The 19,683-nt window shown below is 30.1% G+C and overlaps 1 protein-coding gene and 1 non-coding gene across 2 annotated transcripts; both read right to left on the minus strand.

Annotated features, from left to right (window-relative positions):
* Positions 1–3,909: 3,909 nt before the first annotated feature.
* Trnav-uac lies at positions 3,910–3,982 on the minus strand. The gene has a single exon. It is a non-coding gene; the product is annotated as a tRNA-Val (tRNA).
* Positions 3,983–5,104: 1,122 nt separating this feature from the next.
* On the minus strand, positions 5,105–18,424 carry LOC105258498 (collagen alpha-1(I) chain-like). The gene is made up of 18 exons (XM_011269764.3): positions 17,968–18,424; positions 15,977–16,177; positions 15,103–15,410; positions 14,720–14,905; positions 13,646–14,132; positions 13,106–13,347; positions 12,587–12,784; positions 11,503–11,970; positions 11,359–11,403; positions 10,719–11,177; positions 10,437–10,598; positions 9,850–10,011; positions 9,219–9,596; positions 8,402–8,671; positions 7,592–8,208; positions 7,209–7,369; positions 6,776–6,960; positions 5,105–5,562 (listed from the first exon to the last, which is right to left on the minus strand). Exons 1-18 carry the CDS (start codon positions 18,107–18,109, stop codon positions 5,197–5,199), a joined length of 5,037 nt encoding a protein of 1,678 aa, XP_011268066.2. The 5' UTR covers positions 18,110–18,424; the 3' UTR covers positions 5,105–5,196.
* Positions 18,425–19,683: the final 1,259 nt, after the last annotated feature.

Genomic DNA, 19,683 nt, shown 5'->3' on the forward strand with positions numbered 1-19,683 from the left:
CGCGCGAGATGTGTTGTTTCGTTCCGTCCAATTATCACAGACACCCCCGTCGATCTCGTCGCACCAGGTCTCTTTTAATCGCGCGTCATCTCGAGGAACGATCGGAACTTTTTCTCGCGTCGAGGTGAAACGTCAAACGTCAAACTCAAACTGCGCGGGACACGCGTGATCTATAACTCGGTAATTTTTGCCCGTTGCAGCAATCGGACCGCTTTCGCAGGGGTTGGCGAGGAGGAGAGGGGCAGGAAGGGGGGAGGACAAAAGGGTTTCAACCGCGAGGATTATCATCCCCCGGGGCTCCCGCGACTGGGCGGAACATGCGTCTGTTCCTTGACACGAGAGCACGTGCGCGAGACATCGGTCGAGCGACGACGATTGGCCGACAGGCGGGGCTGCGATTCTCACGGGGGTTGAACGAGCGCAACCCCTGAACCTGAGGGTTGACGGTCTTCCTCTTCCTCTCCTCGCGAGCGCGAAAGTCAACTCGCATGATGCTCTTGCTGCCTCTCTCCGACTAATCGCGAAGAACCGCTGGGGTTATCGAGCGCAAACCACTTGAGAAATATAAGAGAAGAGAGAGAGAGAGAGAGAAAGAGAGAGAGGAAGAAAAAGAGGGAAAAAATATTTATTCTATACTTTGAAATTTTAACTTATTTTCTCAGCATTTCTAGTAATGTATATAAGTGAAAAAATTGATATATTCGTACGAAAGGAAGATAAGAAAGAAAGATGTATCTATATATTTATATAATTATTGTATCAGAAATTTCGTTTGAAAACTTTTGTGCAAATTTTATTTAAAAAAATTTCTTTTTTATTGCCCATATTCAATTCATGTAAAAATAAAGCTAAACTCTTGTCAGGAAATTATTTTAAAAAATTCTAGAATCCTGTGAGACACGCGTTACGGGTACTTTTCAATTGGAGTTGAACGTTTATTAGCATTATTCGCTCTTTCCCGTTTTAATTAAGCTGCGTAATTTTTAATTTGTAATCTAATTCAGGCTCTAGATCGACTTCGGCGAAGATTGATCCTTAATCGAAGATATGCGACAGACCTTGTTGGAATATAATACACAATTTCTGTTACCGCAAGCTGGAAGTGACTGTGACATCTGGACGTTTCTCACGGCGCTGCGACGTTACGGTTACGCAAGACAAGCGTAATGACATACGGTGCTCCTGAATATTTCATTTATTATTTCCCTGGAAATCAATGATCGCCATCTCCGGAATATGCGATTAGGCCATTGTTTCATCCGTTAGATATTTCATGCACTAATGTCTAGAACCTCTATTCATGTATGCGAATTTTTTACGAGCTCACTGAAGTAATCATAAGACTAGAGGAAAGAAATTTTGTTAATTTTGAAAGATTTACAATATGGATATTATATAACATCTAAATTATATAATATAATTTTATATAAAATATAGTAAAAAAATAATAAAATATAATTTAATAATTTAATAATTTTAATAATTTTAATAATTTCAATAATTTTAATAATTTTAGTAATTTAATAATTTTAATAATTTTAATTTATTTTTAATAAAATATAATTTTATATAAGTACATAATTAAATATCAACGATCTTAAAAAATAATTAACGATAATTAATATTATGCTGTATAATAATTAATATTAATAATTATCTCGACTAAGCTTGTGTAAAATGTCAGATCCTCAGAATTGAAATTTAATGATAGATATTTATAAATATACATTTGAAAAAATCTATTTTTTCTAAAATTAAAAATTTTTTTTTTATTTAACGCATTTTATTATATTTATTATATTTAATAAGTATTAAATACTTTAGTAATTAAAATACACAAGTTGAGATATTTTTTTCATGTATTTGATATGTGTTTTTATCTATTTTAAGAAGGATTTTTTATAGAGATTTTTAGGAGAAATTTTATATATTTTTTCTTTCTTCTCTCTCTCTCTCTCTTTTAGGAAATTAAATTTCTAATATTTAACACAATTATTTGTGAATTTTTCTTATTGGTGATACGGATCAATCTTTTACAGGCAATTTCACCTCGACATCGCTCAAAATAAATATAAATATAAGGATAAATTAAAGGAGTAAAAAAAGCAATGCGAATTTTGATTTAAATTAAAGGTCGAATTAACGGTGACACTATCGAATACGATGAACCACGGAACTCTCCCATTTCACATCGATGTTGTCCCGGAGGGTGGAGATAGACAGGTCTGCCTTTGATAGCTCGCAGGATTCCCGCAGATCCTCGAGTGCCTCCTCGACGCGGCAGCGGGAGCAGAAAATCGCGCTGAAGTGGTAACGGGTCGGGCTAATGGCTCGGAGACGATATTTTGTTAAACAAGGAAACCTTTTATCGCCCTCCTACCGCGTTGAAAGACGCTCAATGCACAGGGACGGCCATTTGTTCCGACAGGCCACTCTATCAGCGAAATTTCAGCGTATTTGCTGAGAGAGCTAGATGTTAAAAAAATACCATGAATAAAAAATAATTAAATAAAAATTATTTATAATTAAATAAAAATAATTAATTTTTCAAATAATACACAAAAACGCACGTTTTATAGATATATCTTGATTATAAAGACTTGAATTTTTATTTAATTTATGATGGGATCTTGAAAAAATGCATTCACAAAATTTCTGAAATTTTTTCAAATTCTGTGAATTTATTATTACTAAATTAATATAAATAATTAATATTTTTTTATATATTGTTTTATTAAAACTTTTTTTAATAAATAAAATATATAGACATAATTTACAGTGCATGTATACAGTATATCGACGAAATTTTAAGCGTTGACGCTTTTCATTTTCAATTCTACGTTGAAAGCGGCCCTGCACCGTTACTTCAATTGTCTTGTCACCAGAAAAAGAACGAAGTGTGAGTCCGAAGTGCGAACCGCCGACCGCCATGACAAGGTGTCACCTGCGGTTTCTCACGGTTCGCCCACGCATATCTCGCAGATTCCTTCGATCCACCTTATATCTCTCGCTCGGATCTTTTCATGCTCTCGCCCTCTCGTTGAGAGTAAATAGCGACATCGACCAGCAGCATTCCATGTGTAAAGTTCGATTTTCTCCCATCGGCGAGTTTAATTTTTTATTTAATTTCTACAGTTTAATGCTTTAAGAAATTTATATATTATGTAATAAGATTTATTTTTTAATTTAAATCAGATTCTGTAAATAAATATGAATAGATAGAATATGAAAAAATGGATGCAGTAAACGTCCCGTTTATCAAAAATGATTATTAAAATCCATACCTCTCTTGTGTCTTGTTATATAATATCAAGATGAACTGTCGCAATTTTTTAATTTATCTCTAACGAAAAAGAAACGTGAAAAAAGAGATATAGTTTTTAGAATTTTTTTCTCATCAAAAGAGGATGCGTTAATAATCCTCCTAAAATTTGTGACGGTTTATTTCAATGATATTATGTATAATTATACTTTATTAAACTATAAAAAAATTAACTTCAAACAAAAATTACAAAATGTATTTACTTTATCAAAAAGTATTTTTAATCGATATTAACAACATTCTGTGTAATTAAGTAATAAATTGAGCGGCTACTTATTCACCGCATTTTTATAATAATATTAAAATAATAATTATATTAAATATCACGCGTACACAGTAAATATTTATAATTACATTATATACTTTTTATACTGATAGATAGATTTTATAAGCTGAAGTGTATTAAGGTATCAAGGCCCGGTTGCACCAACATTGTTTTAAGTTTAAGCGAAACTTAAATATATGTTTGTCTTTATTTATTTAGAAAGAAAGATAAAGATAGACATATATTTAAGTCTCGCTTAAAGCTGAAATAACGTTGATGCAACCGGGCTTAAGTGTATTAAGGAAAAATAAAAAAAAAGAAGTGGTTCCGGCCGGGATCGAACTGGCGACCTTCTGCGTGTAAAGCAGACGTGATAACCGCTACACCACGGAACCTTACGATAGGGGTTGTCTTAAATTTTATTGAAATGGATTTAATATATATATATATATATATATATATATATATATTAATATTAATTATATATATATATATATATATTAATATTAATTATATATATATATATATATATATATTATTAATATTATTACAAACATTTTTTAATTAATAAGTCGAATGAATATATTTATAATATATCCATTTGATTCATTAATTAAAAAAAGCTTATAATAATATTAATAATATATATACACACACATACACAAAGCAAATAAAACGACAAAAATAAATTAATAATACGCTGTTCTGTATTTAGAAATATATTAAATATATCATTCATACAAAAATTAAAACCTATTATTTATATTAAAAGTTGGCCTACATTACACAAAAGAGTGTTAAACATATGCTATGAGATTTGTAATTATGTTACAAATTCATATCTCTTATTCACTAAATTACATTAAAGTACATCGAACTTTATGCTCTAAATAATACCTTTTATATATTAATCAATTAATATTTCAGAACTTATTATTCATGTTTTATATTTAGTGTTAAAAAATATTATGATATTTTATAATATGCATAATATATGTATTTATATTTTGTAAAACAAAACAACACAATAAAAAAAACCCAGTTGATATTTCTTTAACGCTTTGGAGGATATAAATACGTATGAAAAAAGAGAAGAACTTATAAATAAATGCAGTAAAATATCCTTCAGGACCTAATACAAATTAAAATCCTAATGTGACTTGTTATAATAACATATAAATCATCAATTTTTATAAAATTCAAGGTAAAGATACAATAAAATAAAATCTTATGTAAGATACGAAATGAAAAAAAAAAATTATTAAAACATTTCTTCATTTTCTCATCACTCATTGTTCTATAAAAACAGATAAAAATCATTATATTATAATAAAAAATTATCATAAAAGCATTAATTTAAAAACGAATTAATTTATGTAAAGTATTTATATAAACTGATAAAAATTTATCGATTTCTTATAGAATTTATTCTCTATAAAAATTGAATAAAAATACGAAGAGAACCTATTTAAGAGCTTCTTATAGCAAGTTACATTAAGCTTTTATTTTCTGTGAGGCTAAAAATATTTATTGCATGTACATATTTCTCTACTTATTTATACACAATCGAAAGAGATAAGAAAAAGAATCGATCAGATCGTTATTGTGCTTACTTGAAACACACCGGTCCGATCGCGAAACCAAAGGCCTGCCTTGGCGATCCATAGTCGATCGGATAAAAATCAACCAACGGCAATTGCTGCGGCTTCCTGGTGCGAATTAAGAACACAGTCTCGGCCTTATCCTTCCGATCCTTGCAGCCATCCGTAATTATATGGGGCCTGATCACGTTGTACGAGAATTCCTCTTCGTTTTCGCCGAGTAATCGTAGCGAAAGATTGTAACCATGAGTCGGATTATTATTGTTGTACCAGGCAACGCTATTAACGCACGTATAGGTAAAGTTTTGATAGGCTTCTTGACTGAGCAGACGCAAAACGTTCATTTGTACCACTCCAATCGTCTCGTACGTTATCTAGAAAGACGTGAAGAATTATTTTGGTGAAAAATTAGACGCGTAAATTTCTTCCAGTTTTATTCATCTACGTATTTATGCATTTATTTATAGGAACAATGTTTTAGGGCAATATAAATATATAGGAAAGTGTCATGAAATATTTAATTCATACTATTATCAATAATAATAATAATATTAATAATACTTATTAAAAAAATTGCTAAATATTAAACAATTTTATGATTAATTTAGGAAGATTATGATTGTGAAGAATATATACATGTGTGAAAAATAGAAGAAAAAAAATTTATATCAAATAAAATAAATAATAATGTGAAAAAGATCGATTATCGAAGAAAATAATGCATTTTTTTCATTATTAAGCTTCTTTCAATTTGTATCTTATAAAATAAAGTAAAATATTGATGGAAAAAATTTTATTACATACAATATTAATTACATTTTTTCTGAAAAAATATTTAGACAGAAAGATTTTAATATCTTTTTCTTGTCAAAATTTAGATATTTTGCCTTATTTTATAAATTTGCATTTTTGAAATAAATGAATTAAAGGAAGTTTAATGAAAAAGTTATTTTTGTTTAGAAATCGATTTCGTTCCAAAACTGATACGTTTTCGTTTAAAGAGTGAAATTTAATGTAAAGATGTGTGTTAAAATCACTTAATACGCGCAAAATCAAAAATAAATAATATAAAATTCTGATTTAGGAAATAATGTCAATGTAAACAATTTATTAAATAGTCCGTTTTAGAAAGTCCTTTTTATTCGAATTTAAAATTATGTTTTTAGATTTTAATTTGTTTTTTTTAACTCTTCACAATTATAATTTTTAATTTTACATTCTCAAGAAGTAATCTCATTCGCGAACTTCAAATTAAATTTTTATATGTATAATAAATATTTATTTGTATAATAAATGTATATATGCTTATATGAAAATGCAATTTATACATATATGATAGCGAAATTCATACCTGTCTCAAGATATAAAAATGTACAAATGAAAAAAACTAGATAAATTATGATGTTAATAACTTCATTTTTGACAATAATTTTGAACATCGATGAAAGTTAATGATAATTATGCAGAAATATATTATAAAATGTATTATTTTCTTCATTTATGAATTATTTTCGTCAAGAAATTTTAGGAAATATATAGAAACAATTAATTATAAACTTGTAAAAATGAGAATTTCCTTAAACTTACTCTGAATCCTCCGCGTAAACGCGAGTACCAGTCAACTTTATTGTTCTCTTTCTTCCATGGTATATTTGGCATACTACTACTATGAATATCAGGAAACATGCAGGTCTCGCCCATATTCGAGATGTTGCAATACACATAAATAGCATCGTCAGGCATGCCTAGATTTGGATCGATCCAATACCAACCTGTTTAATAAAATATAATAGAGTTTTTAATCCTCAACAAATACTTAATATATTTTTTCTGATTTTGTAAAAAATTCATAATTATAATTAATAATAAATATAAAGAATAAAGAACTTTACAAAGATAAATTTTTTTAAAAGAATGATGAAAAGAATAGTATTAATAATATTTATAAATTTAAGAAACTTTAATTATCATCTGATTTAGAAATTAAATAAAAATTAAATAATGGAAGACAACTTTTTACCATCCTTGAAATGGGGATGTCCGTAAAATAAATCCTTGCATGTTCTTACTGGATTATTTCTTGTACCAGTTGGTCTGTACCTTCGATCCAATTCTTGTCGTATGTTAGAAATAGATCTGTATATTTCTAAATACTCCACATCCAACTCTTCCTCTTCCTCTCTAAAATAGATCAAAGTAATTGATCGAATATGGATCAAAAATAATTGACGGAAAATCTTTATTCTAAAATTTAAATCTGCGTTAAAAAATTTTTATCAAATCTAATTCTAAAAATAAAACAGAATAAAATCATTTCATACAATGTATAATATTCTAAAAGTGAATAAGACTTGAGAACGTTTATATATTTCAATTCTATATCGAATTCTATAAGATTCTTACACGTCTTCTGGAGCATCGCGTTTTTTTCTAGCTGATTGATGCAGCGGTGTGATTCCATCGAAGCTGAAGGGTTCCATCGGTGGACTAGGCGGTCCTGGTGGGCCTGGCGGACCTGGTGAGCCTGGGATACCTGGCACTCCATCATTTCCTGCGTTTCCTTTGGCTCCGGGCCATCCTGGTGGTCCTGACAGACCGGGAGGTCCTTGTTCCCCTTTGAAGCCGATTGGACCTATAGGTCCGAGATTTCCTTTGAAACCTTCTGGTCCAGGCAATCCGCGGTCGCCTTTTTCTCCTGTTTCTCCTTGATCGCCTTTAATACCAGAGCGTCCTGGTTCTCCTCGATGTCCTTTAATGCCTCTGCGACCTTTGTCACCTTTTGGGCCATTCGGACCAACTGGTCCAATCATTCCAGGGGCACCGATGGCGCCCGACATTCCTGGAGGACCGTTTTCCCCGGCCGCTCCTGGCAAACCTCTTTCTCCTGGAAAGCCGGGCAAACCAGATGGTCCTTGGGGTCCAATAGGTCCTTGCGGTCCGGGCGCTCCAAACGGGCCTATATCTCCTTTATCTCCTGGTAAACCTGTATTACCTTGCTGACCTGCAGGACCTTCCGGACCCTAAAATCAGTAGTAATTAAATAAATAATTTAAATTAAAATTAAAATATATACCTTTTATATATTTTATGTATCTCAAGAGCTTTTATTTTCCCCAAGAAAATTATATTTATAAATATTTAATTGCTATTTTTGAAGTCATTTTGTCCTGGAGAATTATTTTATTTTTAAATGATAAATTAAATTTCTCATACTGGTTTTCCAGGAAGACCTGGTAATCCTTCCTTGCCAGATGGTCCAGCTTCACCTGGTGCACCTGGATCGCCTGCTGGTCCATCCTCGCCATCCTTTCCAGGCTCACCTTTTACACCAATGAGACCAGGTTCTCCTGGTGGACCGGGAAATCCAGGTAATCCAATATCACCTTTTGGTCCTTCGAAGCCAATTAATCCTCGTGGTCCAGGAGATCCAATTAATCCATCCTTGCCTTCTTCCCCTTTCGCTCCTGGAGGACCTTTTTCTCCCTTAATTCATTAAATATGAAGCAACAAAATATTTAACACAATTATAATTAATATATAATTATAATAAAAAGATAATTCTTTATAAAAGATAATTCTACACAAAAAATTACTGATTTTATATTAATTAATTTTTATTTCTATTATTCTCATATTAACAAAACGCTACTGTTTGCATATGTCCAGTTTTGATTTTAGTGAATATTACTACAGTATTTTAATACAGAAATATGTTTATTATTTTGAGTTTCTGTTATTTTATAAAAATTATTTAAAAACAATTTTCTAAAAATTAGAATTGTAAAGAGATTAGCTTAAAATATTATATATGTATGTTTAAATATATTGACTTAAACATACTTTAACTTAAATAATTATTTATAATTGATTGTAATATTATAAAGTATGTAATAAATAACATTTTTATGTTATTAATTTTATTTCGTTGCTTACTATATTTCAAGAAATTTATATGTATAAATAGTCAAATAAGTAATGACATGTAAATTATTTTTTTATAAATTTTATAAACACATGCAATTTATATTACCTGTTTACCCTCTGCTCCTGGTTTTCCAGGAGGTCCTGCCATCCCACTATCTCCTTTTTCACCTTGACGACCTTCTAAACCTGGTGATCCTTCTGCACCTTTAAGACCTTTCGGCCCTTTCAGACCTCGTTCTCCTGGAGTACCTGGTGGTCCCATGGGACCAACCGTCCCAAAATCTCCAACTTCGCCTTTTACACCTGGTGGACCTGGTAAACCTTGCGGTCCTATAGGTCCAGCTGATCCTGTTGCTCCGACTGGACCAATCTCACCTTTTAATCCTCGCTGTCCAACCTCACCTGGCGGTCCTTTCTCTCCAGGAGGACCAATTAAACCAGGTTCACCACGTGGCCCTTGTATTCCTTGCGGACCTTGAAGTCCCTATATATTATAATTACAAGATTAAAAGAATGAATTTTAAATTATTCTTACATTAGTATTTTTCTCCAACGATTTTGACTTTCACATGTATTGATTACATGATAATTTCTAAAAAAAATTAAAATGTTTTGAAGATTACTCAGAGTTATATTGTTAACATGTATGAAAATTAAGATCTCTGAAAAGGAGAATATGTTACCATAAAAGTTTATTTCATTATATTTTTTCTTTTTAATTACTTAATTATATCTACCATTTCTCCCTGAGATCCTTTGAATCCTTTCTCACCAGGTGGACCTACGTTTCCCTTATCACCGTCTTCACCCGGAAGCCCAACTGGTCCAGGTGAACCAGGTAAGCCTCGTTGACCTGGTAAACCGTCACGACCTATAGGTCCAGGTAACCCAGAATCACCCTAGATTCATCATAGATAAGATACATTTATCGTATTATCTATATAGTAGTATAGTATTATATAATATATTATTTGAGTTTGACGAATATGTATATTTTGTGTATATCTTAAAAAGGTATAAAAAATCTTTAACAAAAAAAAATATAGATTATTTTCTCTCTTATACTTTATACATATAATAAAACTTACTTTAGGAAATCTATAATTTGTGGCAAAATTCAAGATAGAATTTTATCTATAGTTTTATATATCATGTAAAAAATATATGTATATAGGAAATATATTTATAAAATATACATATATGTACAAAATATATATAAATACACGTATACATTTATCAGGAAATATGACATATATGAAAATTATAAAGAGTTTTATTTTAAGTTCTCGCTAGCAAGTTATAAATCATTTAAGGTAAATTTGACCTTTTCGCCTTTAAGTCCAATGAGTCCTCTCTTTCCTTTAGGCCCTTGTTTTCCTTCTGAACCTGGAACGCCGTCTTTACCAGGTTCACCTTGAGCACCTTTATCGCCGGGGTGACCAGGTGCTCCGATAGATCCCATTTCTCCTTTCGAACCAGGCATTCCCTTGAAAATTTATAATTATTATGACAGTTATTAATATTATGTATCAAATATTATAATTAAATATTAAGAACTTTTAATAAACTTGCATCTCATATAAGCATCATTCTTAATAAAACTAACAGGCAGACCGTTCAATCCTCTTTCGCCGGGAAATCCTGGTAATCCGCTAGGACCTGGTGGACCTTTAATTCCTGTCAAGCCAGATGGACCCGGCGGTCCTTCTTTTCCTTGTTCACCTGATGGACCAACTTCTCCCGGAACCCCCGGACTACCAGGTGCTCCAGGTTCGCCCGGTTGACCAGGTTCTCCAGCTGGTCCTTGAGGACCGATAATACCAGGAGTTCCTGAAGGTCCTGCAAGCCCGGATTCTCCTATTGGACCACGTTCGCCAGGTGGTCCCGGTACACCATCTTTTCCGTCGAGGCCTGGTGGGCCAGGTGGTCCCACAAAACCACGTGGACCTTCAAGACCAGGAGGGCCAAACTCGCCTGGCACACCAGGAGATCCTGGTTGACCAGTATCGCCCTTTGGGCCTGGCAATCCTTCCTCGCCTCTTCTACCACGTGTTCCTCTGAAACCCTATATAATATACGAAATAACTAAAATTATTTATTTAGCGAATATGGAGTAAACAATTAATTTATTATGTCTTGATATATTTTACATTGAGCATTATTAGTAGCAAAATATTTTTGATCGTGTTTGTATTACGTGCACAAGAGTGGCTCTAGTAAAATGTTCTGCCATAAAAATAATTTACCCTCGGCCCTGTTTCACCACGTTCCCCTTGCATTCCATTGGTGCCCTAGAGAAGAAAAAAAAGAGAGAAGAGCAAATAATATTTTATGAAGATCAACAAAACATTATATATAAACTTTATATTTAAGAATTTTCAAGAAGTTACTCTTTCTCCTTTATCGCCGTTAGAACCTTGTGGTCCTAGTTGTCCTTTATCTCCCTTTTCTCCAACATTTCCTGGAAATCCAGCATATCCAGGTACACCTATTTTCCCCTTTTCTCCGGGCAGACCAGCAAGACCAGTTTCACCACGAGGTCCTTCAAAGCCTTTTGGACCTTCCAATCCTTCAAGACCTGGAATTCCCTGCGGTCCCGTTGCCCCAGGCTCTCCTTTCGCACCAGTATCACCCTTTTCACCTTCTAATCCCCTCTCACCTTTCTCGCCGCGTTCACCCGACGGACCACGTTGTCCTTGATCACCTTTCACACCCCGCACACCTGGAAAGCCTACTGTTCCTTGCGGTCCTAAAGGACCTTGTTCGCCTTTCATTCCAGGAATTCCGGGATTGCCCGGAAGACCAGGGGGTCCGTCAGCACCCGAAAGACCAGGAATTCCAGGCTTTCCTTGTGGGCCCTTTTAATAAAATTTAGTTATTAGATACATCCAGTCATTAATAATAAGATGTGAAAATCTTAATACAATCAAAAGTAATTGTAAATGTAAAAATAATTATAATTTCACATTGCACAAAAAACTAATTATAATTTTTATTTATAAAACCTAAATAAGTTTGACTAACTCTTATACTGCAAATCATTAAATTTGTTTCTGTCAGATTATAAATAGAATATAAATAAGATAAAATGTTATATTTGAAGGATATATAACACAATCGAAATGAAAATAATTCTCTTGCATAATTAGAAACCAAAAATGTATAGTGAAATAAAATTTTTTGTATGAGGATTTATTTAAAAAAAATTAATTTTAAAAATTAGAATACATAATAATCTACGATTTTCTATCATGTGTTGAGTTTATTTTAACAATAGTTAATAATAGTATAAAAATATAATTAATTATATAATACATTGTATATGATGAAACGATTAAAAATTACTTATAGTAACTTACTGAAGAAATTATGGGTAAAATATCAATATTCACTTTTATTATTTTTTAAATAAAATATTGTATTTCTTACACATATTTTAATAACTAGTTGAAAAACGTAAAAACACTAACTTACGACTAAACCAATCGGTCCTGGTAAACCTTGAGGTCCAGATGGTCCCACAGCACCTACAGGTCCTGGTTGACCTGGTGCACCAGGTAGACCGGGCGATCCAGCATTGCCTTTAGAACCAGGTGGACCTTCATTTCCAGGAATACCAGGATTACCTGGTAGACCAGGAAAACCTCTTGATCCAATAAATCCTCTCGGACCCTGCACAAGTAGACATTTTATAAAAGTTTTATTTTTTATTTTCTAAAGTTTTTTTTTTGTAAATATAAATATATAAATTCAAAAAATAAATAATTCGATAAATAATTATTAAAAGATTTATTCTGCTTTAAATATAATAAAATAATACAATCTTTATAAATTTTTCTACTTCTATATAATTTCAAAAATATTAAAATGCTAATATTTATTGGCACATCTTGTATTTTGTTAAACGTTATTATTTCTCAATACTTTTTTTTAGAAAAATTCTCGAATTTCTTATAATAATATATTATAATAACGATTTTATTATTATTTTACCAGTTCACCAGGTACACCGGGTAGACCGGGAGGACCGTCCTCGCCCTGCATCCCTTCGTGACCTGGTAAACCCGGTTCTCCAGGTATCCCTGAAGGTCCCCGTTCGCCCTTATCACCCGGTAAGCCTGGTAAGCCTATCAATCCTGGCTCGCCCTTCATTCCCGGAGGGCCAGTAAAACCGCGCTCGCCGTCTCTACCAGGATGACCCCTCCTGCCTTCTCTACCAGGAATTCCGGTAGGTCCTATGGAAAAAAACCATTGTTTTTATATTAGCAAAAAATAAAGGATTAAAAAAAAATAACAAAGAATTTACTTTATAAAATCAAATTTTTAATTTGAGAAGTTTTTAATCTTAAAAATCAAGATTTCTTTTAATCGAAAAAGTAGAATAAATTAAAAATTTTTTCTTATTTTCTTTTCTTCTTTAATATTAAAAATTAGAAATTGATAATTTTACAAAATAAACTTTTATCAACCGCATTTAACCGCTCACTGACTTTTTATAAAAGTTACAAAATTATCAAACTTGATATTGCATACCTCTCTCCCCTCTGGGTCCGGGTTCACCAACATCACCAGTGTCTCCTTTTTCACCCTGAGGTCCAGGCGGTCCGTCGGGTCCTGGAATGCCCGTGAGTCCCACTGGACCTTCTATACCTCTCATTGTAAGCATGTGTTGCGATAATATCTGCTTTATCAGTTCTACTTGGGAATCTGGTCCCTTCTCGTTTCCCTGACTTAACAAGGGTATTACGAAAACATTACCCGGTGGACCCACTACACCTGGTAATCCAGCCAATCCATCTCTGCCGGGTTCGCCTTTGTTGCCTGGAGATCCAGGCATGCCTGGCGGTCCTGGAAACCCACGAGGACCTGGCGGACCTCGAGCATTGTAATACACTTTATTAGGATGTGTTGAAAGAGTACGTATATATTCTTCGTTATAAGGATCAATTGTTGACTCGCCGTAATACTGTTGATTATTTGATTCATATATATTCGTAATCGTTTCCGCTTCATAAGATGTCTGAAACATTCAACATTAGTGAATAAAAACTCATGAGAAACAAGGTTCTATCATTAACTTTAAATATATATTGTAAAATTTTAAAACTATTGATTTTAAAACCAATAATCATGATATTTTTTTTGACATGGATTTTCTAGATATTTTACTGAATTTACAGGATATTTAAAATGGAACACATATATTCATGTGTGTGTGTGCGTGTATTGTATAAAATTAATAACTTAGACTTATATATAAATTTTTTTTTCTTTATCCTTTTCTATTTTTCTCTGTGCACATTAATTTTGTGTAGAGTCTTGCAGAATTAAGGACATTACTAATATTATAATATAATCAAAAGTAACAATTTAATTTAATTTTATCAAATTTTTATGGTTCTATAATAATACTTTAGATTGTTTCTTTTTTTTGTAAATTTCTATTTTATCAAAAAATAATTTAATAAATATTATATAAATATATAAAATACATTATTGCAAATAATAATTTATCCGTTCAGATTGTGTATAAAATTATCATAAATTATCTTCTTCATTACATTACTTTTTAAATACTAATTTTACTCGTTTAATACTTATTCTTACGGGAATAATTGTATTATCTCTATCCTCATCTTTCTTGTTCTCTTCTTCATAATCATCATCATTCCTCGATGATGCATTATAATTCAGTCTGTCTTTTAATTGATGTTTACAATTTGGCGCAAATATCGTGCAAATCTCATAAGCGGCGTCTGGATTTGGAGCGATTTTCAGCATCTCGAGACTTCCCTAAAAGGATATAAAATATATGCAATAATATAATATCGTAATTTTAATTTTTACCCATTCCACGATTAAAGTTTTTTTTCATTTCAGAAGGAAAATTTTATAAAAGACAGATTCTCTGTCTATATCAACTGTCTATATCATCTAATATCAACAATATCTTATTTTATATTATTATCATTGCAAATTTTTTTCCTCACCAGATATAAACCACCATTAAGCTGTTGCCCAATCATGAAGATGCCGGTGATTGTTTTCTCGCGATTTCTTTCCAGCTTCCTCGTGATATGTCTATCACAATCGAGAATAATCGTAATGCTGTCGCCCTTGATGCTAATTCCTAATCGATGCCATTCCCCATCGGATATATCGACATCGAAAAAAATTACGTTGTTCTTTTTCTCCCCATTCGTGTTGTAGAGGAGGCTGACATTACGCCCCAACGAAAGAACCAGCTGTGCTTCGCCAATATCGCCATAGATGGTAAAGAGTATCGGCGTCGTGTAATCTACGGTCAACAACTTTAAACCAATTCTGCTTACATAATAAAAAATGATAATTGTTATGCAATTTTCATACAGTCATGCAATAACAAAATGCGACAGTTTGCTTAAATAATTTCGAAATTCAAGAAATATTTTTCAAGCTATCAAAGTTTAATTAGATTTCCAAAAACAAATGAAACAACAATTTAATGTATAATTAAATATTAAATATATTTATTTATTATTAAATATATTTCTTAAATATATTTTGAATATATATTTCTTAAATATATTATTAAATATATTTAAATATATTTATTTATTATTAAATATATTTCTTAAATATACTTCTTAAATATATTTCAATTAAATATATTTCCATTTTTGAAATAATCAATATTGATTTTAAATTCCTTAAATTATTATCTCTCTTATAAGAAAGAACTTTAAATTAACTTTTGGTTAAATTGTAATTAGAAATATTAATATAATTAAAAACACCTTGATTAAAGTAGAAATATTGAAGTAAATGAGTAATCTAATTATAATTACTGATACAGATTATAGTATTTTACTGGCTTATACTCACTAGCTTTTGGTTTTGCAACGACCAAAATGGAAAAATCCTGCGGAATGCCAGATGGAAATAGCGTATTAATATGAACCATCAATATCGCGGTTTCCGTAATGTCGTATGCGATCGTGCCATCACAACGACTTTGTGTTTTTGTTACTCCGAAAAGTGGTCCTTGCATACCTGTGGCCTCAATTAGATCCACCACATTCATTGCTGAAATAAAATTGCGGCAAAGTTTAAAAAGGCATCACGTCAAGATTGTTAAAAAAAAGGAAAAAAAGATAAAAGAAAAGAAATTTTTTTTAAATACACATTTATTTCAATAAATTTAATTTAGACTGTAAAAGATTTTTATTTCTTTCGGGGGGGATTGTCATTCGATATCTGATGATTTTATCAATTATAAATCGTGTGTACTTTTTCTTCTCGATGTAGCAATCGGGTAACTTAGAAGATAAAAATGATGCTAAATAAATATAATAGGCACGAATGACTAAAAACCCAGTAACCCATGGTCCGCCAATTATAATTCAAGTCATTGGGACGACCATCCAGACCAATTTAAGAAGATTCCAAGTCGACTGCAACATGCAACTTTGCATGCCGCATATACGCATCTCAATTAATGCAATAGAGATCAGTTAGAAACGCATCTACCGACAATGAGCTGACATTATCCAGAAGAAAGTAGAACTTTTTCATCTTTCTTTTCTCCTTTGACATGATAACTATTAGATAATCATTTCTTCATATGTCTTTATAATAAGTTTAAAATTTAAAAATAATATTCTCTAGTATATATTCTCTCTGGCGAGAATTTTCCTCTTCATAAGAATTCTACTATTCTATTTCTTCTCATATATAATCATATTTTATTTAGAAAATGTGATTAATAACCAATTAAATTGTGAAATGTATAAGTGTTAATATAAAATTTTAACATAAAGATTTCTCCTTCAATTTCAAGAGTATATAATAATAAATTAAGATAAATCATATAAACATGAATAATATTAAAATAATTTACTTATCATTTTAGAGAACGATATAAAAAGTATTAAATTAGAAATAATAAACTATTTAATAAAAAGAAGAATTATTAACGTACAAATGAAATAATAATTCTTACTTTTACAATTATAAATAAATATAAATTCATTTTAATTATTAAATATTTATTCTTGTTATTAAAGTTTAAAAGTCATATTATATTATATATAACTTTTTATATAATTTTTTCTTGTTACTAAAATTTAAAAATCATATTATATTTTATATTTTTACTATAATATTTATTTCTTAAATTTTTACTTTAAAAATATTTTTGGAATTATTTAACTTACTTTTAATCGATTCGACAATAAGATTGTAAATAACTTAACATCATTGCGTTTCAGAAATAAAATGACTTTGATTTTATGTTAATTTATATAATTTTTCTGATATATTCTTCTATATTTTTTCAAATATCTAAACTCAAAAATATCTTAAATAATATTATATACTTGCATCTTAAATAATATAGAAATTGTTTTAATTATAAAATATTCATATTTAAAATAAAATAATATAAAAAATAATTATGTGATTTTTTAAATATATTTAAAAGTGAATATTAAAAGTAATAAAATAAAATTAAAAATAATTATGTGATTTTTTTTAAACATATTTAAAAGTGAATATTAAAAACGCAACTCGAGACTTCTTATATCATATCAGAGAACAAATATGTATTATATATTATTTATTTATATATTATTAATTAATTATATATTATTAGTTAATTACATATTATTTCACAGCAAAATATACTTTGCATTGAAATATTATTATACTACATATAAATACAAAAAAATCTTTAATCATGGAAAAAGTATCAATATTTCTACTAAAGAAGGGTTGATTTCAAATTTATTAAAGAAGTTTTCCCTATATAATTATAGCATAATCGAAAAAAGAGATTTTATATCGATCTCTTTTTTCTATACATCAACTTTACTTACCTATATCTTGCATCATGATACCCGCCGTTTTTGGCTGCAAGCCAAACGTGAGCGATCCTGGAAACAAGAGATACACGAGATGCACGATCCACGAAGATCGAAGCACTCTCCATTGTCCTCTCCCGTAGTTTATTCGTTGCATCTTCTCTTTCTTTTCTCTTCCTCAAAACATACTCTTTTAAATTCTCGAAATGCGTCAGATCGAAGTCACTAAATCAGAGTCACCAGAGATATGACGTCAAGTCAGATGACAAATTCCCGATGTGATGATTACATTCCGATCGTTCTGATCGTTTCTTTTCCCACCCCTTTGCTCTCCTGTTTTCTTTCTGTCCTCTTGTTCCTTTTATTCTTCCTTTTCCCGCTCAACTTTCCCCATTTTTTAGATAATATAATACAATTACTTATAAATGATATACACAATATTTGAAGATGAAGTTTTCCCTCTTTCTCTTTCTTTCGCTATTCCTAAATTATTGCGACAAAATCGTTCTTTCGGCTTAATTTTCTGCTGCAGCGATGTAAGCACACTATGTGCTTACATGCAACTGTCGCTTAAATGACGCGCGTGCGTTCTATACTTTTCAATAATAGTGTCGTGTCTCTCTTTTATTGACACTGATTCGTATAATATCACTCGCAGAATGTACATTTCTCCGACTCATCCATTTCTTTTTCTCAAAGCAGTAGTGTTGAAAGTAGCGCTGGCTTTTAAATTAGAAAAAAGAGATTGAAGGACTTTAATAAAAATTAGATAGATGTAAGATTAAATGTCAAGATGAGGATTTAATCTAAGGGATTCGCTTCTTTTTTTTTTCATGTTTGTTTTCATTTTAGTTCTTATAACAAACTAAAATAATTTTGTTTTTTATAATTTTTATTTTTATTTTTTACCTTGGTAAAAATTATTTCACAAAATTTCTCATAAAAATTTTAAGATATTCTGTATGATTTGGCGCACTTTTCAGAAATCTTTAGAAAAGAAATAAAAATATTTCATATTTTTATCGTAAATGAATTTTAATAATTTCCTATATATATATAAATGTTAAATATTCTGAGAATTTTTATTCTAATAATTTTCTAAAATAATATTGAAAATATATTTATAATACAAATATATATTTTTAATATATAAATAAATCTGATATATTTTTTTAGAATTCTTCATAAATTTAAATTATGAAAAATTCTTAAAATTTTCTAAGAAACTATGAGTTTTTTTTACCAGGTAGACACACATTAGAGTTAACGTTATTTCTTCGAAATATTATTTAATGTTACATATATTAAATGACATATATTTGGTTATATTTTCACACTTTTTATTTTTTTTTAAGAAAACAATGGAAATTATTTAAAGAGAATATAAAATAATTCTAACGAAAATAAAAGGAAATGAATTCAAACATTTTTTTTTATTATTTTTTATTATTTTTATTATATCAAATATTTAAAGAAGAGTAAATATTTTGTAGAAAATAATTTCAGACGTATATATATATATATATATATATATATATATATATATATATATAATATATATATATTATACATAATTTTACAAAAATAAAATGTAGTTTAAATTAAATTTTTAATTTGATATCAATTTAATCACAAAAATTTATAATGACCCTTTTAAAATATTTTTTAAATTTAAAATAAATTTTGTATGTATCTCTCTTTCTCTCTTTCTCTCTCTCTCTTATTGTTAGT

Source organism: Camponotus floridanus, unplaced genomic scaffold, assembly GCF_003227725.1.
Source record: "Camponotus floridanus strain SB8 unplaced genomic scaffold, Cflo_v7.5 scaffold3, whole genome shotgun sequence".
Taxonomy (NCBI): domain Eukaryota; kingdom Metazoa; phylum Arthropoda; class Insecta; order Hymenoptera; family Formicidae; genus Camponotus; species Camponotus floridanus.